Genomic DNA, 23,934 nt, shown 5'->3' with positions numbered 1-23,934 from the left:
AGGACAGGTTCGTTCTTAAGGATACCCTGTCCTTATGAAAAACCAAGTAAGGGGAACGAATGCAGAGAGCTTGAATCTCGGAAACCCTTCTTGCTGAAGTGACAGCCAGTAAGAATACAGTTTTCCAGGTCAATAATTTCAAAGAACATGAAGCAGACGGTTCGAAGGGAGGTAGCATCAAGGATGCCAACATTAAATTTTTATCCCATTGCGGAGGAGGATGCTTTATCGGCGGCTTTAGGAGAAAAACTCCTCTCAGAAAGGCCTTGCATAATCTATGAGACATAATGTTATTATCATGCAAGCCAACATGATACTTGGAAATAGCAGCCAGTTGAACTTTAACTGTAGATGAAGAAGATCCTGAATGAAAAACTTCAGCCAGGAAATCTAAAACAGAATGCACAGGAGCAGTAAAGGGATCAATATTCCTGGAATTTGCCCAAATAGAAAAACGTCGCCACTTGCTAGCATAAACAGTTCTGGTGGACAACTTTAAAGAAGACACTAAGATGTCTCTGACTGAATCAGAGATCATCGGAAGCCTGGCTAGGGAAGGAAGTGGAGCAACCAAGCAGTGAGGTTGAGAGAATGAATGGCCCGGTGCTGCTGACCCGACTGGTGGATCAAGAGATCCGGAACTGGGTCCAGATGCCAGGGCTGCACCAGGAGGTGACGATGCAGAGACGGAAACCAAATTTGTCGAGGCCAGTAAGGGGCAATGAGAATCAACTTGGCCCTCAAACGGTGGCTTTCTGAATGACTTGTGGAATCAAGGGAAAGGGAGGAAAAGCGTGCAGAAGTCCCAGGGCCAATCCTGGGTTAGAGAGTCTCTCAGGGGTTGGCCTGGTAGGGGAAAAAGGGTGAAAAAATCGGGGCACTTGTTGTTTTGAGGTGTAGCAAAAAGATCGCAACAAGGTGTGCCCCACTTCAGAAAAATCTGATCCACTACAGATTGATTGAGAGACCACTCGTGAGGCATCAGAATGGATCTGCTCAGCCTGTCCGCCAAGAGGTTGGACCTGCCGGGGATGTGCGTTGCTATCAGAAATCGATGAGAGGAGATTGCCCATTGCCAAAGTCTGAGAGCTTCTCGACACAACTAGGACCTGGTCCCACCCTGCTTGTTGATGTACCAGACCACGGACATGTTGTCCGTTTGTACTGCAATAGTCCCCGTGGGAAGAAAGTCGTTGAGGGCTTGCAACGTTAAAAGCACCGCTCTCATCTCCAGGACATTGATGTGCAGATGGTATTCTATGGGTTGCCACGTCCCGTGGACCATCCTGCCCTGATAATGCCCCCCCCACCCGATCAGAGAGGCATCCGTAGTAACTGTGGCAACTGGAGGAGGGAGAACAAAGGGTCGGCCCTGATGAAGAAGAGGGGAAGAAATCCACCAGTTCAGATGAGTTCTGCACGATTGTGTGACTAAGATTTCGTGCCTCATCGGAAGACTGTGGTACGACCACTGAGTGAAATAACATCCACTGCAGAAGACGCATGTGGAAGCGAGCCAGTGGTAGAAGAACAATGGCCGCAGCCATAAGACCTAGAACCTTTAGTATCAATCTGGCTTTGACCTTGCTGCTCTGCAATAGAATCCGAACGAATTTTTGGATGTCCAGAATTCTTTGATCTGTTAGTCTGGCTAACATTTTGACGGTGTTTAATTCTGCGCCTATAAAGGTGATAGATTGGCAAGGCCGCAGAGAAGATTTTTCGAAATTTACCGAAATCCCCAAACTCTTGCAAAGCTGCAGAGTGTAGTCTCTGGTCTGAAGAAGTTGACACCTGGTGGTGGCAGAGAAGAGCCAGTCGTCCAAATAAGGAAACACCTGGAATCCTTGACGTCTCAGATGAGCTGTGACCACTGCCATGCATTTGGTAAACACTCTGGGGGCTGAAGTGAGGCCAAAGGGCAGGGCTCTGAATTGGTAATGACTGGTCCCTAGCGAAGCGGAGAAACCTTCTGGAGCGCCTGTGAATCTTTATGTGATAGTACGCGTCCTGAAGGTCTATAGAGCACATCCAGTTGTCCTTGCCCAGAAAAGGCAGAATGGACTGAAGCGTGACCATCCGGAATCTTGCCTTCTTGACAAATCTGTTTAGACTGCTCAGGTCTAATATTGGTCTCCAATCTCCCATCCTTTTGGGGACCAAAAAGAATCTCGAGTAGACGCCGGATCCTACTTGGTCTGCCGGAACAGTCTGGACGGCTCTTTTTCCTAGGAGCTTTGAAACCTCCTGTTCTGCCAAATCCCTTTGACTGGGTGAGATGTCTGGAAGGGATTGTTGAGGTACGGGATACCTTTCGAAGGGGATTTTGTAACCCTCGGATATGATCGACTGTACCCACATATCTTGTGAGAGGGAATGCCAGGCTACTGGGTACAGCGAAATCCTTCCCGACTGCCTCCAAGGGTGGACAGTCGGGCAACACCTCAGGGTGCTGAAAGGGCTTCTCAGGAAGAGACTCCCTGTTGCCCTGGTTCTGAGGACCCCCTGCCTCTAGGGCGTCTGTTATTGTTACCCCCTCTGCCTCTGGGGGTAAACTGACCACGTGTGTCCGGTGTAGCTCCTTGGGCTTTGCGGAACCACATCTTCCCTCCCTTCTGACCCTTGGGATATGGTCTAGAAGGGGTGGAAAAATGGACTCCAACGGCAGAAAGAGTTTTACCGTCCTGCTCACACTTGGTCAAGGTATCCTTCACCTGAGGTCCGAACAAAGCCGAACCGTCAAAGGGGTATTGGTGAAGATCGCCTTAAAGGGGTCCGCAAAATTACAAAGCCGCATCCAGGCTTGGCATCTAAGAGCCACTCCTGTGCCTGCGGCCCTGCTCGCTCCATCGGCCGCATAGGATATGAGCCGCATGGAGGAGTTGGATAAGGAATTCAGGATTGCTAGCTGTGAGGCAATCTTTTCTTGAGCCCCAGCAGCCGAAGGATCCTGGACCACTTCACCCAGTTCCTTGAGAATATCTCTTTGAAGCCTGGTGAAGTGACAAAGGTAGTTCAGCGAACGCATAGCAAAGGTCGCTGAAGAAAAAGTACAGTTTTGTACCTACCATAAATGTAGATGTTCGAAGATCCACATTGCTGCAGTCCTTACACTTGGGTAGTCCGCTGTCCTCGGTCGGCCCGAATAACAAAGTATAAGGCTGACGTCGGTCAAGGCGCATTAGACTGACATCAGGACGTCAGGGTATAAATGCGCATGACCGACGTCATATCCTCAGTCTTTTCTTGCCCCAGATGTCAGAAGACCCCAAAAGAAAGGTCAAAACCAAAAGACAGCAAACAACCAACCAACCACCCTTGCACTAATAATATGTACAATATATACAATAAACACAATATTTACAACCCAACCCACACAACCACCTCTAACTACAGAGGGGAAGGAGGGAGGGTAAATTGGACTGCAGCAATGTGGATCTTCGAACATCTACATTTATGGTAGGTACAAAACTGTACTATGTTCTTCATCTCACATTGCTGCAGTCCTTACACTTGGGTAGAATCCCAAAGCAGAGGTAAGGGAGGATGGCAAAACTATAAAGCAGCAGGAGCTGCCAAAATGCCCTGTAAAATAGCAGTGGCAAAACCAGCCCTAGCTTTAGAGTAAAGTGGAAGGTGATAATGCTTAGAGAAAGTATGCACTGAACTCCAAGTAGCTGCCTCCAAAATATCTTTAGTTGCCACCCCTTAAAAAGCTGTCAAGTGGCAGTAGCCCTAGTGGAATGAGGCCTAATCCCAGCTGGAATCTCCTTACCATGATGGGAATAACAGAAAGCAATGCAAAACCCAATCCACTTAGAAATAGTTTGTTTTGACACAGGCTTGCCCTGAGAACTCAAAGCAAAAGAAACAAATAACTGCTGAGACTGCCTGAACCCTTTAGTTCTGCTCAAATAATATCGCAACTGCCTGTGTACATCTAAAGTGTGCAAAATCTTTTCCCCTTTATTTTGGGGATTTGCATAAAAAGTAGGCAAATGAATAGTTTGGTTTAAAGCCACACTAGAAACCACTTTAGGCATAAAGGAAGGATTAGTACGCAAAGATACCCTATCCTTATGGAAAATTAAGAAAGGCTCAACTGCCATAAGGGCCTGTAATTCAGAAACCCTTCTTGCAGAGGTAACGGCCAACAAAAAAGCAGTCTTTCATGACAAAAATTTCAACTCGGCAGTAGCTGCAGGCTCAAAAGGTTGTAGAGTGAGTTTCTCCAACACAAAATTGAGATCCCAAGCAGGAGTAGGAGCTCTACGTGGGGGTCTTATATTCTTTGCCCCTCTAAGAAATTGTTTGAACAAAGGATGAGAAAACAATGGTGGGTCACAGTCATAGTGAGCAGAAATTGCTGCAGCATGAACCTTAATAGAAGAGAAGGACAAACCTTTGTCCAGTAACTCAGTAAGATATTGAAGAGCCACACTTAAATTAGGCTCAGAAACATCAAATTCCTTTGCTGCACTCCAAAATAAAAATCTCTTCCATTTATCTGCGTACACTTTCCTTGTACTAGGCCTTCTGGCTTCCAAAATAACATTCAAAACTTGCTGTGGAAGTTGAGACCCTCCAGGGTTCAAAACAGAATATGCCAGGCTGTTAGGTGAAGAGAGTGAAGTTTGACATTGAGTAAATGACTGTTCTCCTGAGACAGCAGGTGTGGAATCGAAGGCAGAGGCCATGGAGGCTCCCGTACCAGACTTCTCAGTAATGGGTACCAGTGCTGTCGAGGCCAATCTGGAGCTATTAAAATCATCTTTGGCTTGTCCTGTCTGACCTTTAGGAGTACCTTTGGAAGGAGAGGCAGAGGTGGAAAGGCATACACATGTAGATTGTTCCAATTGAAAGAAAGAGCATCCACTTTCCAGGCTGTGGGATGAAACCTTTTTGTGCAAAACTTTGGCAGCTCGTAGTTTAGTGGAGAAGCGAACAGATCTATGTCTGGAGTTCCCCATGACACTGTCAATTTCTGAAATACATGAGGATCCAATTTCCACTCGTGGGGATCCATAATTCGTCTGCTCAACACATCTGCTAAGGAGTTCTGTGCTCCCGGCAGAAACCTTGCCTGAAGATTTAGCTGTAAACTGAGAGCCGTCTCCCACAAAATCATTGCTTGCCTGCATAGAGGATAAGAATGTGTTCCCCCTTGCTTGTTGATGTACCACATGACAGTTGTGTTGTCTGTTAGAATCAACACCTGCCCTGGAAGAAGTAAATCCTTGAAAGCTATTAATGCAAATTGGACTGCTAACATCTCCTTCAAGTTGATATGTAGATGTTGTAGTCTGGCAGGCCACGTGTCTTGTATCCATTTTCCATTTAGATGAGCTCCCCAAGCTTTGTCTGAGGCATCTGTCGTTAGGATCTGACTCGCCTCTGGCCGGGTCACAGAGAGTCCCTTGTTTAGGTGACATTCCTGAGCCCACCACAAAAATTCCTTTTGAATGCAAGGTATTATCTGAATGACAGTGTCCATATCCTGGCAGTGCTGTGTCCATACATTTTTGAGATACCATTGTAGCTTCCTCATATGCAGTTTGGCATTGGGAAGCACCAGAATACAAGATGCCATGAACCCCAAGGCTTGAAGGACTGTCTTTGCAGTCAGCCTGGACTGATGAGACAATTGATGGAAGTAAAGGGAAAGATTCTTTTGTTTGTCCGGGGTCAAAAAGGCCATCTGGGATGCTGTATTCAGTCTTACACCCAGAAAGCACATGTCCTGAGAGGGTACTAGACTGGACTTTATTTCGTTCACAGAATACCCCAGGCATCTTAGCACTGCTATCACATATTGCAAATGATGAAGAAGTTCGTCCCTTCCGTGAGCCAGAATCAGGCAATCGTCCAAATAAGGATAAATCTGTATTCCTTTCAGCCTGAAGAAAGCTATCACTGGAGCCAGAACTTTCGTGAACACTCTGGGCGCAGTAGACAAGCCAAAGGGCAATGCAGAGAACTGATAATGTGAAGTCCCAGCCCGAAAACGCAGATACTTCCTGCAACTGGGCCTGATAGGAACATGAAGGTAAGCTTCCTTGAGATCCAGAGTCACCATCCAGTGATCTTTGCCCAACAGAGGTAAAAGCTGTTGTAACGTCAACATTTTGAACTTGGGAATGTCCAGATAAGTGTTGAGGATAGATAAATCCAAAATTGGTCTCCATGTGTTCCCCTTCTTTGGTACTAGGAACAGGCAAGAATAAAATCCTAGGCCCACTTCTGGCAGAGGGACCGGCTGTATGGCCCCTATTTGAAGTAGCAGAGAAATTTGTTTGTGAGCCTCTATTCTTTGTTGAGGAGGAACGTCTGGCATGCCTTTGAAAGGAGGCAAGGTATGGAAATAAAACTTGTAACCTTGGTGTATGATATCCAATACCCATCTGTCTTGGGTAATTAAACTCCAATTTTCCTTGAAAAGTGCCAACCTTCCTCCCAAAGGTGCTGCCAGACGAGAAGGCTCTGGCAGCTGAAAAGGTAGGTCATTGGGCCTGTTTACGAAAGGACTGACCCCTGCCCTCACCCGAAGACTGTGCAGGTGAACTCCCTGTTCTAGGCCTGAAAGAGCCCTGAGCTCTGCCCCTACCACGTCTAGATCTACCCCTAGACTGGGAATCATAAGAAGGAAACGTCCACCCCTTGGTAGGCCAATTCCTACTAAACTTCGGAGGCTGAACCTGCAAAAAATCTTTAACAGTCTGCATAGACTTAGCCTTGTCTTCCATTTTCTTTAAGACTGCCTCCACGGGTGACCCAAACAACACATCAGACTGTAAAGGAGCATCTAAAATCCTTGTTTTAACATGGTCAGATAAATTCTGATCCCTCAGCCAGGCGTGCCTGCGAAGAACTGACCCAGTGGCAGCCACCCTAGACAAGGCCTGTACAGCATCAAAACCACATTGCAAAGAATGCTTACCCACCTGTTCAGAAACATGTACCAAATCCTGTAATTCCTTACACTCAATACCTTCCGCCAGAGCATCTACCTTAGACTTCAATTGAGAAAGTAGATAGTTTTGGTATTTCAACATGTGAAACTGGCAATTCAAAGCCCTCATAGCTAAGGTGGAAGAAGTATAGACTTTCTTTCCCCATCTATCCAAAGCCCTGGCCTCTTTATCTTGAGGAACCGGATTTTTTACAACAGAAGCCTTGACACCCTTAGGCCCTTGACTAACAGTTTCTGGGTCCGCCCTAGGACTCTTAAAAGATATTTATGAGCTTCAGGCACCCTGTAATACCTATCCGGTTTAACAGGAGCAGGAGGCAAAGAATCAGGATTAAGAGAAGCCTCTGCAAACACATCTTCCACAACATCCAGAACAGGAGGTATAGCCAAAGGCCTATGCTGGGGCAAAAACAAAAATTCCCTAAGCCTTTTCCTGGAATCAGAGAAGTCCTGACCTTCCCACTTAAAATGTTCCCTCATGGAATGAAGAGTCTCTGAAAAAGAAAAATCCTCTGGAGGAGAAGCAGAAGGAGTAGAATCATCCACATCAGAATCAGAATATGGAGAATACTCCTGCAAGTCTTCAGCCGAAGACTCTGAAACATCCGAAGCCTGCTCAAAACTCCCCAACTCTGGTTCCACCCTAGGCCTCTTATCAGGAGGGGGCAAAGAACTTCTAATTAAAGTAATTAAATCTTCTGCCATTTTGAGCATGTGCTTCTTGGGCACAGATCCTGATGAACTAGGAGTGACACCAACAGAAGCTAAACCTGGCCTGCCTCTGGGAGAAGCCTTGGCAACAGAAGGAGAGGGCCTAACCACTCTAGGAAGGGAGGGGAGTACAGTAACCTGAGAAGCCCCTTCAGCCTGACCTGCCTCCTGAGAGGCCACATCCTGCAATAACAAAGTCTCCCCCTGGGACTCCAGAGAAACCTCCGGCGGAACCCCGGTTCCACCGACACCTCAAGAACCGGCGTCCGGTGCGGACGACTCTTCCTGCCTGGGCTTAGCTGCTTTGTCTTTGCGCTTCTTTGAAGAAGCGGGCCGGAGCATCCGGCGGCATATTATAATTGCACCGCTTCAAGACTAACCTGGCACAATCTAACCTTCGCTTAATAGTGCGCTTATTGAACCTAGCACAAAAGCGACACCCAACAACGTCGTGCTCAGGCCCCAAACAAGGAATACACAAAGTATGATAATCTCTATGCGGTATCTGTTTCCCACAAGAAATGCAGTTATTCACTTTTTCTGACATCCGGTAAACCACTGAGGCAAGAAAAAACTAAAATATTCCCCAACGGGGTACTTAGCCAACTTTGACTCGGTCTGAAACTCCGAATTCGAAAAATTTCAGAACGCCGAACGGCACTTGCAACGCTGCTTCTGCATCGGACCATGCGGCAAAAAAGACTGAGGATATGACGTCGGTCATGCGCATTTATACCCTGACGTCCTGATGTCAGTCTAATGCGCCTTGACCGACGTCAGCCTTATACTTTGTTATTCGGGCCGACCGAGGACAGCGGACTACCCAAGTGTAAGGACTGCAGCAATGTGAGATGAAGAACATCATCCGCTTTCCATACCTGTCCATGGTCCTAGAATCCTTGTTAGGAGGATGGACAGGTACTGAAGGATCCGCCAGTTCCTTCTTAGTGGCCGCCACCACCATAGCATCCACAGAGACGCCCTTGGAAAGAAACTGTTTGTCCGTAGGGGCCGTAATAAACTTGGATGGTCTCCTGGGGACAGGTTCCACAGAATCTGGAGCTGCCCACGCCTTCAGAGCCACTACCTGCATAAGTGGGTCGAAAGGCGGAGACACCCAGGAGGTGGAGGGTCGGGATCCAAAAGCCTCCAGGTATACAGACTCATCCTCGGAGGGATCAATGGATGGCCAATTCCCCCTCTGTTTGAGGAGCTCAAGGATGTCTGAAAAAGAGACATCCTCCGACTCATCTAAGTTGGCATCAGATGTAGTACACTCAGGGGAGTCTGTGTGTTTCCTCTTACACGTCCTCTTCCGAGGGGGTTCACCTGCAGGATCAGGAGAAACTTCGGAAGAGGAGGAAATTCCCAATGGGGAAACCTGGGGCGATGGATCCCTGGGCCTGAGAGCAAGAGGCTGGCAAGAGGTGTCTACAGGCACCGAAGAGGGAGGAGCTAGAGGGATGGACCGTTGACCTGGCTCAGGAGCCAGGACACTCCTCATCACCTCAAAGGCTCCCCTCCCCGGGAGACCGGAATATCCCCATTCCGAGGACACAGGAATTCCCGGCTCCACTGAGAGGGAAGGCTCCGAGGCCGATGTCGGTGCCGAGCTTACCAAAGCCGAAGCCCCGAGAGGGAGAGCGGGGTCGGACAAGGGTCCGATTGCCACTAGCCCCCTCGGAGCCGACAAGGGAAACTCGACGACCGGATCCCTCCAAGGAAGGTCTCAAGGAGGAGATCGGAGCCGAAGACGACGAAGCCGAAGGATGTATCGGCTCCGGCGCCGAAACAGTCGCTGTCCCGAGAAGCTCCGGCTCCGAACTCTGGTGGGGAGTCGGAGGAGGAAGTTCAAGGGGTGAAGCAATAGCCGAAGTCTGCTGAGACGGGCTATGGAGCATTTGGGCCAGTGCCTGAGACTTTAACAGCCTGCTTACCACCCTCTCTAAGTCGTGGTCAGACAGCCTGGAAGATCTCGAAGATCGGCTCCGATGGCTCCGCTCCGACAAAGAGGAGACCCGGGCAGTGGATACTCTCCAACGGGGACCGAGATCTCTTCGGGACTAAGTCATCGGAGCCGAAGTCCCTGAATTCCAGATGGAGCCGAAGGTTTCTCGGCTCCGATGCTGGATAAGGTGTCGGCTCCAGCCGGAGCCGACAAGGCCACAGTAGACCGGGTGTCGGAACCAATCGGTGCCAAACCCACTACCTTGGAAGCAGAAAGATCGGTTCCAGCCGGGCGATCTCGCCCGATGGAGCCGGAGCCACCGGAGGAGGCTTAGATACTGTAGCCTGAACCTTCGGTGGCTTAGAAGGTTTACTAGACCCTGTTTTAGAGGGAGAACCTTCTGGCTTAAGTAAGCCACGGAGGATCAATTTATTCCTCCTTTCCTGCAGGACTCTCTGGCTAAAAGAGTGACACAAAGCACAGGAGTCCTGCAGGTGCAAAGGCCCCAGGCAGTAAACACAAGAAGTGTGACCGTCTGTCAGAGACATTTTCTGACAGCACGAGTCACACTTCTTGAAGCCTGAGACCTTGCCTTCCTTTGACATAGTCCTAGAGGAAGAAAGTCACACACACCCCAACAAACACACAATTAATCCCCAAACACACAGACACACAGGTAGGGATTAACCAATGGGGTCTAGGCCTAACTTAAAACTGTTTTACAATTATGAAAAGAATTTAAAAGTTTTTAACTATAAGGGAAATAGGGTGGGCTGTAGAAACACTACACACTATGAAAAGGGGAAAAAGGGAGAAATAAATCCCTAACTAAGCTTTTTGACAATATCAACTTACCTCAGCTGGCAAAGGAGACCTCTTTCGCTAAGCGGCAAACGAGATCTGAGGTAGTTCCGCCTTGCATCATGGGATATAGGGTTGCCTCGAGCTGGTAAAAGGAGTTCTCAAGCTAAAGCAAGTGCCGAGTCAGAGCCGAGGATCGGCTCCGAACCCATCCAGCAAGAATGAAGGCGAGATTGACAACTTAACATCATACATTTACTATGTGCGGCGTGCCCTTGCATTAAGAACACTAAGAAAAGGAAATCATAAGTACTTAACTGTGTTTAAATGCATACACACACGTTTTTGTACACATGTCCTTTATACATATACAGAAACACATACATACACACTGTGTGTGTGTGTGTGTGTGTGTGTGTGTGTGTGTGTGTGTGTAATGTGTGCGCATACAATATATTTATAACAAACATAGTATAGTTAAGCATTATTAATCTATACATTCTAGTAAGTGTTGCTCAATGATTTACTTGGTCACACATTGGCTATGTGTTCCACATGCAATCTTGGTCAATGTCTTTCTGTCAGTCTTTTTTATTTGTATTGATAAGTGCATTTAATGACTATTATCTTTGCCAGTGTAGCTTATGTTGTGGTTGAAAAGGATCCTGGAACCAGTTCATTTTCCTGGTTACCAAAGTATAAATAAATATGAAATAGAAAAAAGGAGGGGGAACATGACAGAAATAATTGAGGAACTACTAAAGCACATTTTAAGTCTGCATCATTCCTGAGAGAGAAAAATCCACACACTGAAGGCATTGGGAAGTAGCAGACAGACTAAGTTTAGAGTCCTACTACTAGTCACTTGTAAATGTACAGCAAGGAATCATTTACTGCAGTGAGAGTTTTCACACCTCAGCATGAGAGTATAGGGGAGGGTTTATCAAGTTTGACAGGACTACAAATGACTCCTCTTACAAAAAAACTGTTTATATGCTTTCTTTTGCTGCAAGTAGCTAACAGCTATTTATAGCATAGAACAAGCTCTGTCAGAGAGATAAATGAGGCTCAGACAGTTAAACAGAAAAACAGCTCTTTTACAGAAGGTGTGTTTAGATGACACTGCTTCACAGTCCTGCCATTATATTTTAATGGCATGAGAAAACAGCATAGGGTTACCGCCTGTCCCACTTTGTGAGGGACAGTCCCCTCTTTGGGCAGTTGTGTCCTGACAAAAAATTGTAAAAATGGCAAATGTCCTGAGATTTTAGGACAAAATTATTTCCTATATTTTATGTAATAACCCTAAATGTTATAAGAAACAGAATAAGCAACTAAAATGCTACAAGAATAAGCTTTTATTTAGGCAAAAAAGTTAAGTTCTATCCTTTGTAATGACCGTGGGTGTGTGTCGGCCTGTAAAATATGATGTTTGTGCTGAAAATGTCCCTTTGGCCATTTAAAAAGGTGGCAACCCTAAAATAGCACCACTTCCTTATGTCTGGCATGAGTCATATAAAGAGGACTTGAAATGTATTCTGGGAAGGAAAGCAAGAAAATAAGATCACATTTTACCAGGGCAGGCCCCATCATGCGCCATTTTGATATAAACACATTAAAACTGTAAAAGAAGCACTTGGAGTAATTTTGAGGCATTAAAATAGCTCAAAAACAAAGATACAATAAAAAATGGGTTTTTTTTGAGTTCTAATGTGGAGGTTTCCTTTAAAGAATTCACAAGCAAGGAGACTCATCAGAACTTCAACGAGCCCCTCAAAAGTATAGAAGTACAATCAGCCACTTCTGAGTATTTATGTTGTGATGTTTAATTCCATGGCAAAATTAACAGATAAAATGTTAAGATGTAGAGGTAAGCAACAAAACAAAAAAGACATATTAGTTTAACAGTAAAAACAATTCCACAATGACAGCAGCAAACAGCTGAATGAAAACATTCTTCAGCATTTTTTTTTATTCTGAAAGCAACTGCATTCAAAAATCTATCCAAGGAAAGCCATGTAAAACTGATGAAGTCCTTCGGTGAAAATAAACTACAATCACAGACACAGGGAAATGCATGAAAAAGATGTCAATACTATCTGTTGTTCCATGTTAAAGGGTATGTGACAATTAAAGCAAAATTATTGCAGCCCCAAAATGACACTTTGAAAATTCGTTATCGGCGTTCCACCTGTTAGTGGGATAGTTTACTGAAAGATTTGTTGACTGAGACAGCGCCCCCCCCCCGAAAAAAAACAGCTGGAAAAAGCATAAGCAGTTTCTTCAGATTAAGGTACTTCTCTAGGGTATTACAACATAGTTTCCTACCTGTAGTCCACTTTTCCATCCTCTACCACAGCTTTATCTTTTTCTTCTTCCTCTTTCTTTAACCCCATGATATCGCCTAGTTTGGTTCCTGCCAGCTCCCAGTGTTTGTGCTGGGCCTGCCATTGGAAAAAAAGCTAGTCTCAAGGCACTATAATTCAAATCAGAATCTGTATGGCAAGTAAAACTGCATGCAGGGTATACATAATGCATACAAGCAAATAAATGCAAAAGATTCTTTATCAAATACACACATGATCTAAAAGTACACCTTACAAAATGCAAAGCACCACAAATTCAGGTTTTTCAGGACTATAATTTAAATGACAGTTTGTACTATTTTAAGGAATAATCTTCAATGTAAGATAGCACATTCATTAGATTAATTACACAAACTGCATAGTCAATACTATGTGCTGAAACAATGTAGTTTAGCCCAGTGTGTGTCTCTTAGATGGGTCAAACAAAGACACTGAAAGGGAATAACAGACTGGGGAAGAGGTAATGTTTCTCCTGTGCATTAAATTTGGAAAACACCAAAGATTACAGTATTCATCACAGAGAACATCAACCCACTCAGAATATGTGAATGGCTAAGGCAGGGAAGAACTCTTTTGGAAAACTGGTCATGAAAATCCTAGAAATGTAAATAAAAATGCTTTGAACTCTTGACTTCAGTAAAAGTTGCTTAACTCAGTGATGTAATAGTCAAGGAGAATGGACCTCAAAACACCGCAACAAGGACATTCATGTCTGAAGGTGTCACACAATTCAAAACAGCCAGGATGCATAACAAAGGAACAAGTAGGGTATAAAAAAAAAGAAAAAAAAGGCATTTGCTGGATCAGGATGCACACACTAGGAATATTGTGGGACTGAAACTCTATTATTCAACTTGCACAGACAAATGGATCACTGATAATCTTTTCTAACAGAACAATTCAGTGATGTCAGGGGAATCAACCTGCTACTTCTACTACCACAACACCACATAGCAATGCATGTGATCACATACAATTTCATTCTCCTGAGCATTTACAGAAACTGCATTCTGTACTGTACGCTGCATTATACACAGACACGCAAACAAAAGGCAAATCATCCTTGGGATATTTTTGAAGTAGCACACCTCTTATAGGTTCATAGGTTGATACTAGGCTATCTGCCCTAGGGCATTTACAAGCCTAGCCAGAGTGTGTTTGGCTTTCGCCACCCTTCTTAGATTAGTTGACTGTGCCTCTGTATAGTAGGTCACAGAAGACAGCCCATCTAAGGTTAGTTTACCGTGCCTCTGTCTAGCAGTGACACAGAAGAGATCCCAGGGGTAAATTTACGATCTCCCATCTAAACGTCAAGATTCTTCTTGAAGAGGGTCATTGAGGGGCTCTGTCTGACATGGATTGGGATTTTGTTCCATAGTGAGGGGAGCCTCTGGGATATGAATCGGTCCCTCCAGCATGTTCTATTTATTTCTGTGCTGAGGTTTAAGTCACTGGCGCGTGTAGCTCTGATGGATTTGGATTTCTTGAGGTGGAGCATGTCCATTAATTCTGGGTTGGACATGGCTTTATACGTCAGGCACAGATCGCCTCTGAGTAGGCGGTAAGCAACTGAGTAGAGCTGGAGTTTCTTTAGCCTAACTGCGTAGGGCATCTGTTGAGTCCCTTGATCCTCTTGGTGAGGTACTTTTGGGGTCTTTCTAGTTGTAGCAGGTGTCGGGTAAGGTACATCCCAAATGGGGCATTGTATTCAATTATGGGTCTGATGAGTGATGAGTAGAGGGGCACAATGACCTCTCGATCTAGATGTGAACCCCTTCATGATAAGGTGGGCTATATAGAATGTCTTTCTAACCACTTTGGCAATGTGATTGTCAAAGGAGAGATTGCATTCTACTTGGGTCCCCAAATCCCTAATTACTTCTTCCGTACTTAATGGATTACCACCTATGTGGTAATTTGTGGGCACTTTGTTTTTCCCAAAGGGGATGACTATGCACTTTTTGGCATTTAGCTTTAGGCCATGGCTCTGGCAACAGTTATCCATCTCTGTGAGACCTTTTTGGAGGATGCTTGTGTCAGCCGGCGAGTCGATTATGGCCCCCAGTTTGCAGTCATCTGCAAGCTTTGTCAGCCATAGTCCTCCTGTGTTAGCCTGTACCTCAGAGAAATATATACCGAACAAGAGAGGTCCCAGGACTGAGCCTTGTGGGACGCCACTTGTAACTGGTTTAGAGTCTGACATGGCACCTGCAATTCTGACCATGTGGGTTCTATCCCTAAGCCAGTTTGCAACCCATCTTGTGACATAGGGGTTGATATTTAAGCTGGTGAGCTTATTTATGATGCCCGAGTGGGGTATTGTGTCGAAGGCTTTTGCAAGGTCAAGGTAGGCTGTGTGGACTACCATCCCTTCGTCTATGGCCTTGGTGACTGTTTCAAAGAAATTGACCAGGTTCAAGAGGCAAGATCTGCCCTTAACAAAGCCAAATTGGGTAGGATCCAGTGTTTGGAGGTTCCCAATGTCTTTGTTTATGAGTTCCATGATGATACGCTCCATAGCTTTGCAGACCAGGCTAGTTAGGCTTATAGGGCGATAGTTTCCGGAGTCCATTGTGGCACCACCTTTATGGAGTGGGACCACTGTTGCTGTACGCCATTCTTTGGGTACATAACCTGTTGTAAGGCTGAGACTGAACAGTGATTTTAAGTGAGGGTTCAGTTCTTCTTGGAGCTCATGTAAAACGCAGCCCGGGACACTGTCAACTTTTTATAACTTACTAGGAAAAATGATAGCCAAGATTTAAGTCTTAATATGACTTATGTTGCCGAGAAATCTACATCTTTAAAACTTCTTAAGTGGTTGCCTGAAAAACTCCTATCCATCATCCATACAATATTGTGGAGTTGCACCAGACTCCTATAGTGATCCTCTGAACAGCTGATTAAACAAAAGAAAGAACAAAACTGAAGTAAACTGTGCCTCTATAAAACAACACCTGGGCATAGACTGCGTTGAAGGACTTGAAAATAGGACAGCCATTAGTGTAAAACAAACAAAGAAACCTAAAATGTGGTTCACTAACTGACGTACTTAATCTAGAATGACCTTCACCAATGCTTTCAAGACAGGATGGCAATACAACTCAACTTAGATCATATCATAAGTATTGTGTAAAACTCTACAGAAATATGGCTGAATACACATTTGTGATGGTGGTACTGATCACCTCAAAAATGGTCCCATTTCTCCTGCGTATCCCTCAACAATTCCTTTACCAATGACTCTGCCCTGCTATTAGAAACAAAAAGCCTGATGAACAGAGGAGGACTGAACATTCTGAAAAGCAGACTCTTTGTTGGAAGTCAGAAAACTTGCTGAATTGAAGACGAGTATTCAAATACAGATCTTTTTTTTCTCCTGGAAATACTGGGTTTGCTATACTTAAGAAGATACTTAACTAAGGTGAGCTCCTCCTAACTAACACCAAAAGCTTCGCTACAAATGCCAGTGGACAGAATGTAGCTAATGTACTGTGTTTTGAGAATTTCTTTAACTTTTAGCATTTACAAGACTACTGTAGTACAAGTAGAACTGTGAAAAAGAAGGGGGGACTGAGATGCAACTGGCATAATCTAATGCAGAGTCTCTACACTTATTGAAAGGATAAGTCCACCTTCACTTGCAGTTTAATTCAATCCTAAGTTTTCTTTTCTCCCATAGTTTGGTTTAGCTATCAAGAATCAGGTTGTACTTTATAAAACCTTTGTTTTCCTGTCTCAGAATAAAAGGAAGGGAAAGTGTTTCCTCCTTTTTAAACTTAACAACTCATGTGCTTTGGGGGAGGACTATGCCTCCTCCTACATGACATACCACACACACAGGAAAATCTATACTTTATCTGTCATGTAATGCCCCAAAACTGATGTCAGCAGTTGCTAATGGCAGTGTCAAGATCTGTCAGCTGATTCTTTGTTCTGGTAAGTTGGTAATTTGTGATCCTATTACTTACTTTCAATAAGCTTTTAGAACAATGCCTCAGGTTTCACTAGCTTAGTGGGGGGTACGTGCACTGCAAGAAATGAAGCATCCTGTGTTTCTTTTGTTTATAGCCCTTTGCTGTGACATGTAGAGAAATGGAGGTTTCTTACTTTTTTGTTTTCCAAAGTAGTTCAATCTTTCAGTTTGCACATCAATGCAATTAAGTAATTTTCTGTAATAATGTTGTTGGCGATATTGAAGTGTATTAACCCACCACTGAGTTTGCACAGGAATGGGCGTGCCCAGTGTGACTGACATGTCGGAGGGCAGGAATTAACAACGGCAATGTGTCGTGATTGACACGCAATGCAAATGTAACGGCAAATCCGTGTCATCTAGCATAAACACTAGACAAAGTTGTTGCGCGAACATATGTTTATATAATGCTTAACAGGCACGACATAAAATGTTGCATCTAGTCATTATGCTAAGTATAAACCTACCCCATGGTTGTTGCATTGAGTCATTATCACATAACTTACACTGTTAATATCTGAAAATGTCAGCTTTGACACATCCTTTACATGCAGGTTTACCAGTTATCTAGACGAGTATATGTGGAGATCGAAGTACGGACATGACTGACACTTTTTGATATGACACAAGTTCAGAAGCAGAGTACCAGGAAGCTCAAGCACTGGATCTGGATGACGGCTCTGAAAAGGAAAATGAACTGCCTTGACTGTATACTTAATTATGAGTCGCTTTGTAAGTTATGCTGCCTGATGTGGTGTTAGAGGTTGTGGGTGTCTGTTTTTTGTCTTTCCTTTTTTGGCCCGATTAAAGAGAAATAAGCACATGCTAAATGTATAACTGTTTTCGGTTTATAAATCTAATTGTACAAACAGTACTTGCCTTTGTACTTTTGGCCCGATTATAAATGATTTGATTTCACATCAATTGCATCTGCGTTTTTATGTTATACATACATACGTATGTTTTCAGTATTTTCTGTATAGTCTTTTTATCAGTCTAACTTACCTTGTGTTTTGGTGTCATCTTTCAATCAAACGGTGGGCAGTACAGTCAAAAATGGTCACAGGCGGGATTTGCTACTGCGCATCTGGTGGGTTAATACACTTCAATATCGCCATGCTGTTTACCTCAGTTAGTTGGGCCACTAGCTTACTGAATGCTATTACTAGCCTAGTCTTTCTGGAAATCTATCTTGGAGTATAGACCCTCTAAATATCTCCTCTACTATGTATATATATGCTACTGTCTCTCCTGGACTGCAGAATTTGAAAACTACCCACCATGTACATATTTGCTACTTTTACACTTAGACTGCAGAATGTGAAAGTTACTTAAAATCATGTGTTCTCAGCTAACTCACTCAACATGATATTCCTTGCTAGATTTCTCTGGGATTAATATTAAGCTTTCTACTGTGTGAAATGCTCTTTGTTTTACCTCTGTAAATACTGTTATTCACTTGTAATAATGCAAACACATCTTGTAGTCAGATACTCATGTAAAATGTTTTGTTAGTATATTGTTATAGTGTACCTTCTTGTAATTCATTATTTTTTATTGTTGTTATTTCGTAATCTACTTAGCTGAATGGAGCTTATCTCCCCGGGCCTCTACTGAAAATGGACATGTATCCAGTTGGACTAGCCAGGTCAACAAATGTAAAATAAAATAAAATAAAATAAATAAATAAATAAAATTTTGATTTGTTAAGTACACAATATGATATGTTGTGCAGGGCAGGAGTGCTGTTCACTCCTGCAACTGCTAATTGAGCTGCTGATAACAAAAAAAAAAAGAAGTTATGTCTTACTGTAACATTCCATCTGTGTTTTTGATCTTCGTTCATTACTGATGGGTTATCGGTTCCATCCTCGGAACCGAACTGGCCATATATCAAGCTTGCGTCAGCCAAAAACTCTCAAGCCAAGGTCCTACCCAGAATGCTCTGCTCCGTTACCTCAGATCGGGTTTGCAAGTTGATAGACAAAAGTAGAGACTACCTCTGGTCATAACAGACCTTCAATAAAGGAGTATATGAGATCAACCAGGAACCTCCGGAGGGGGACGGAGGATGGGGAGCAATGAATGAACGAAGATCAACAACACAGATGGAACGTTATGGTGAGACATAACTTCTTTATCTGATTATGTTAATCTTCGTTCATTCCTTACTGATGGGACAGAGTCCCCAGCTACCTGTATCCCTGGGTGGCCCTCATGGAAGGACATTCCTGAGCACCATGAAGCCAAAAGAAGCTGTACCTCTGGAGGCCAAATCCAATTTGTAATGAATAAAGGTATGAGGTTTGGCCCAAGTCGCAGCTGAGCAAATATCACTGAGGGAAGCTTCAGCATGAAAAGCTGCTGAAGGTGCCACAGACCTTGTAGAATGTGCTTTAACTCTGTGAGGCAAGGTGACATTGTTCTTGTTGTAGATAAAGGTAATGCAATTTCTCAACCACGAAGCCAATGTAACTTTTGAGACAGGATGACCTAGTCTTGGTCCAGAAAAGGCCAGAAACAGTTGGTCTTGATTTACGGTTAGATTTCGTTCTGTCCAGATAAAAATCGTACTTGCCTATGAACATCCAAGGAGTGCAGGTAATACTCTCCCCTGTTAGAGTGGTTAGGAAAAAACACTGGAAGGTCAATAGACTGGTTGACAGACCGCTCTGACACCACTTTTGGTAAAAAGGAAGAATTAGTTCTCAGTGATATCCTATCTTTCTGGAAGATAAGATAGGGAGGTTTGATGCATTAAGGCTTGAAGTTCTGATAAGCGTCTGGCCAATGTGATTGCAATTAGAAACAAAGTTTTCCACAACAGATATTTTAATTCACATGAAGACGCAGGTTCAAAGGGGAGAGCTGTTAGGGCTTGCAGGACCAAGGCCAAATCCCAAGGTTGTACTGGTTCTCTAAAGGGAGGTTTTAGGTGAAGAACCCCCTTCAAGAAAGTTTTAGAGAGTCTACGTGACATGAGTGAAGAATCTTGAAACCCAATGTGGAAATTTGAAATGGCAGCTAAATGGACACGAATAGTAGAGGCAGACACCCCAGAGTGGAAAAGGTGTGATAACTAATCCAAAACCACAGAGACTGGGGTTTATTGAGATAGATTAGTCTGGTGAACGATTTAGGATTTGCAATAAGAATATTGCGCACTGGGAACGAGAGGTTTTCCTGCCTGGCAATCAGTGGAAATGGAGAAACCAAGCTGTCAACTTCAGGGTTGTTAGATTGGGGTGAGTCAGACCCTGTAGATGGGAGACCAACGTTGGGGATAGTTTGAGGATCCATGGTTGATCTAGCAGGAGAGGCCAGAGGAAGGGTAACCAGACTTGTTGAGGCCAATATGGAGCAATGAGGTTCACTTTGCTTTTCAACTGCCATGTTTTCTTCAGAAATTGGGAGATGAGGGGGATAGGAGGATAAGCATAAAGTAGACCAGAGGGCCAAGCGTGGACTACAGCGTCTCTCGATGACTGTCCCCAAGGGGGTATCATGGCAAAGTAAGTGCTGCACTTGAAGTTGGTTGGGGAGGCGAATAGATCTCAGCAAGGCTGGCCCCAGTGGTTTAAGATTTTTGCCGCTATCACAGGATTGAGGGACCGCTCGTGAGGTTGTAGAATGCACCTGCTCAATTTGTCCGCTATCACGTTGGAGCTCCCAGGAATGTACACTGCAATTAGAAAGCAGTTGGAAGCCATCACCCATTACCATATTCTCAAGGCCTCTTGGCATAACGGGTAAGATCTGGTGCCCACTTGCATTTTGAAGTACCAGACCACTGACATGTTGTCTGACTGGATCGCAATAGCCCCTGATGGAAGGATGGAATGAAATGCTTGCAGCACTAGTAGCACCGCCCTCAGCTTCAGGACACTGACATGCAAAAGGGCATCCATCTCTGACCAGGTGCCTTGGACCTAGTTTCCCCTGACATAGCCACCCCCCCATCAGGGAAAAGTCTGTAGTCACCGTGGCTTTTGGCTGATGGGGGCTGAATGGGCGAGACCATTGTTGGGGATTCCGAGACATCCACCAGAGTAAGTCTTGCTTGCATCTCTGAGTTACACCTATCTGAAAAGACAAAGGATGTTGCAGAGGGTAACACTGAGTGAGAAGTAACCACACTGAAGGAGTCTCATGTGGAATCTGGCTAGAGGAACAATGGTGATCGAGGCTGCCACTGACCCCAAGAGTTGGAGTATAGATTGAGCGGGGGATTTGTGGTGACAGAGCAGCGGTTGAACCTGATGTCTTATTCTTTGAAGCCTGTAGTCCGAAAGAGATGCTGTGCAATTTCTCGTGTCCAACAGTACTCCGATGAATTCCAAAGACTGGGCTGGGGTCGTGTTGGACTTCTCCCAATTTATAGTAATTTCCAGGCATTGTGCTGTGAGGAGAGTGTAGTGCAGGGCTTCTTCCAGTAGATGCTTGGTGAGGGCGGTGAGAAGCCAGTCATCTAGATATGGAAACGCATGAAATCCTTGAAGTTGCAAGTGAGCGATAACCACTGACATGCATTTAGTGAACACTCTGGGGGCTGTAGAGAGACCGAAGGGCAGTGCTCGAAATAGTTTGTGACTGGCTCCTATGCGGAAGCGGAGGTATCTTCTTCAGCGTTTGTCCACTTTTATGTGGCAATACGTATCTTGAAGATCTACAGAGCACATCCAATCGTCTTCTTCCAGAAGAGGAAGGAAAGACTGAAACGTGACCATCCAGAATTTCTCTGTTTTTACAAATTTGTTCAGTGTGCTGAGATCCAGAATTGGTCTCCAGTCCCCCGTCTTTTTTGGCACTAAAAAGAACCTTGAGTAAAAACTGGATCCTATCTGGTCTAGGGGGACCATTTGGATGACTCTTTTTGTAGCAGCTTTTGGATTTCATTTGCTGCTGCATCCCTCTAACTGGGTGGGATGTCGGGTAACAGTCTGGATGAGGCTGGACAAAGATGGAAGGGGATGCGATAGCCTCTGGATATTATCTTTTGTACCCAAGAATTGGTGATTATGTTTCACCTGGCAGCGGGGTACAAGGAAAAACGACCCCTGACCACTTCCAGAGGTGAGTGGTCGGGCAATGCTTCAGGAGCACTGATAGGGTTGGCCAGAGAAAATCTCTGGAACCCTGGATTTGAGGACCTCCTCTGTGCCGAAAGGAGCATCCTACCATTGGAGTTTCCCAGTCTGCCTCTAGGGGAGAACTTGGCATGTGCGTTACAGAAAGAGCCCTGTGATTTCCTGTGCCACATCTTCCCACTCCCCTAATTTCTGGAGTAGAATCATTGAGGAGTGGAGTGTCTGACACCAACGTCAGACAGGGTCTTGCCATCTTGTTCGCACCTTGCCAGCATATCTTTAACTTTAGGGCCAATCAAAGAAGCGGCCTCGATGGGGGCGTTCATGAAGGAAGCCTTAAAGGAGTCCGCAAAGTCGCAAAGGTCCATCTAGGCGTGTTGTCTGGTGACTATACCTGTGCCTGCCGCTCTAGCCGCTCCTTCCATTGCGTGAGAAATAAGAGGCATTTGGAAGAATTGGAAACAGACTCTAGGGTGGCTATCTGAGAAGCTACATTGTCACTGACTTCATCAGAAACAGCTACTGCCAAGGTTTCACAGAGTTGGTTGATAAGATCCCTCTGAAGCCTCGTAAAGTGTGCCAAATAGTTCAAAGACCTTACGGCGAAGGTCGATGAAGCAAACACATGCTTCCCTAGTCTGGCTATTGCCTGGGACTCCTTGTTGGGCAGATGGACAGCTTGGCTCTCTTCTGCCAAGTCTTTCTTAGCTGCAGCCACCACCACCATGGCATCTACTGGAAGACCTCGTGATCAATAGGGATGCTCAGCTGGGAGGGCGATAAGATTTTATCAGGCCTCAGCGCTATCGCTTCCAGGGTGTCAGGAGCCTTCCATGCATGCTGGATGATGAGCTGGACAAGCTCATCGGCCGGCGGGGTAACCAAGGAGGTAGGAGGCCGGGCATGAAAGGCCTGCAGGAATACGGATTCCACTGAGGAAGGATTAGAGGACTTCCAGTCACACCTCTGTCTAAGTATCTCGGGGATGTCACCAAAGGATACCTCATCAGAGGGTGACCGTGGGGATCCTTTCCAATCATCAAAGTCCGTATCTTCGGTGAAAGACTCCTAAGTGGAGTCCATGTGCTTCCTCTTGCATGAAGCTTTGTGGGGTACTTCCTCAGTGTGAGACTCTGGGAATGACTGCAAACAGGGGGTCTCCTGAGGAGGAGAAACCTGAGGCCCTTGTGCCCGGTGTCTGGCGGTTGTGGCTTGTGAGAGTTGCAGCACAGAGGGGGGAGAGGACTCTGAAATGTGGGGTTTGCCAGCGGAGGCAAGCATCCTCCCATGGCCTGGAAGGCTGGCCCACCCAAGGAGGGATGGGGACCCGGAACAGAGCACAACAACCTTGGAACTGGTGTCACACCCCGCCCCACAAATCTGACCCCCAGACCAGGAGTCTCAAAAAGACTGTGAAGCGTGAGACAGGGAGGATCCCTGGAGGGTGCTATAGAAAAAAAATCGGGGTGGAACCAAAAATGCCCTCCCCCATGGCACAGCCACTGGCCTGAGAAGAGCCCGATGCCCAGTGGACAGAGGGCCACAAGGATGACTCTGGTTCCAAAATGAGATCCACTATTGGGGTTGGAAGGAGGGAAGCTGCTGTCGGAGTAATGAGCTTCAATACTTGGGTGGAAGTTGAAGGAGGAATGTACGTTGGAGTTTGAGGAGATGTACGTTCACCTGAAGGAGGGAACGTGGGTTTCGACGGTTGAAAGAGGCCTCTGGCCACAAGCAACTGGTCAACAAGCCGCAACACATCTTGCTCAGAAAGGCTCCTGGTCAACCTCACAGAGAAACCTGAGAGCGATTCTGGCCTTTCCAGAAAAGGACAATATTGGCTACCAACGAATGGATCCAAGGAAGGAGAGTACTTGGTCCTTGCTAATCCAAGAGGTGCAGAGCCCGGAACCAAGGATGTCTGCACCGAAGAGAATGGTGTCCAAGTAGTCTGCGCCATACAAGTCGACGGTGTCTCCACCGTAAAAGCAAGTGTCTGCACCGATGGATACGGTGCCGTCGAGTAAAGTGTCTGCACTGGTAACAATGATGGTGCAGAAAAGGACTGCACCGAA

The 23,934-nt window shown here is 45.3% G+C and overlaps 1 protein-coding gene across 1 annotated transcript in view; it reads right to left on the bottom strand.

Moving 5' to 3' along the window:
• The window catches only part of DHX38 (DEAH-box helicase 38), a gene marked incomplete in the record, with an annotated part of 1,902,786 nt that overhangs the window by 1,207,746 nt on the left and 671,106 nt on the right, over positions 1–23,934 (bottom strand). The window contains 1 exon segment of the mRNA XM_044081902.1: positions 12,759–12,874. Within this exon segment, the coding sequence (XP_043937837.1) occupies positions 12,759–12,874 (116 nt within the window).

The sequence above is a fragment of the Protopterus annectens genome, chromosome 8.part1 (assembly GCF_019279795.1).
Source record: "Protopterus annectens isolate FY-2018-M chromosome 8.part1, PAN1.0, whole genome shotgun sequence".
NCBI lineage: Eukaryota > Metazoa > Chordata > Ceratodontiformes > Protopteridae > Protopterus > Protopterus annectens.
The sequence above is the reverse complement of the archived record's forward strand: the minus strand, read 5'-3'. Positions and strand labels throughout refer to the sequence as shown.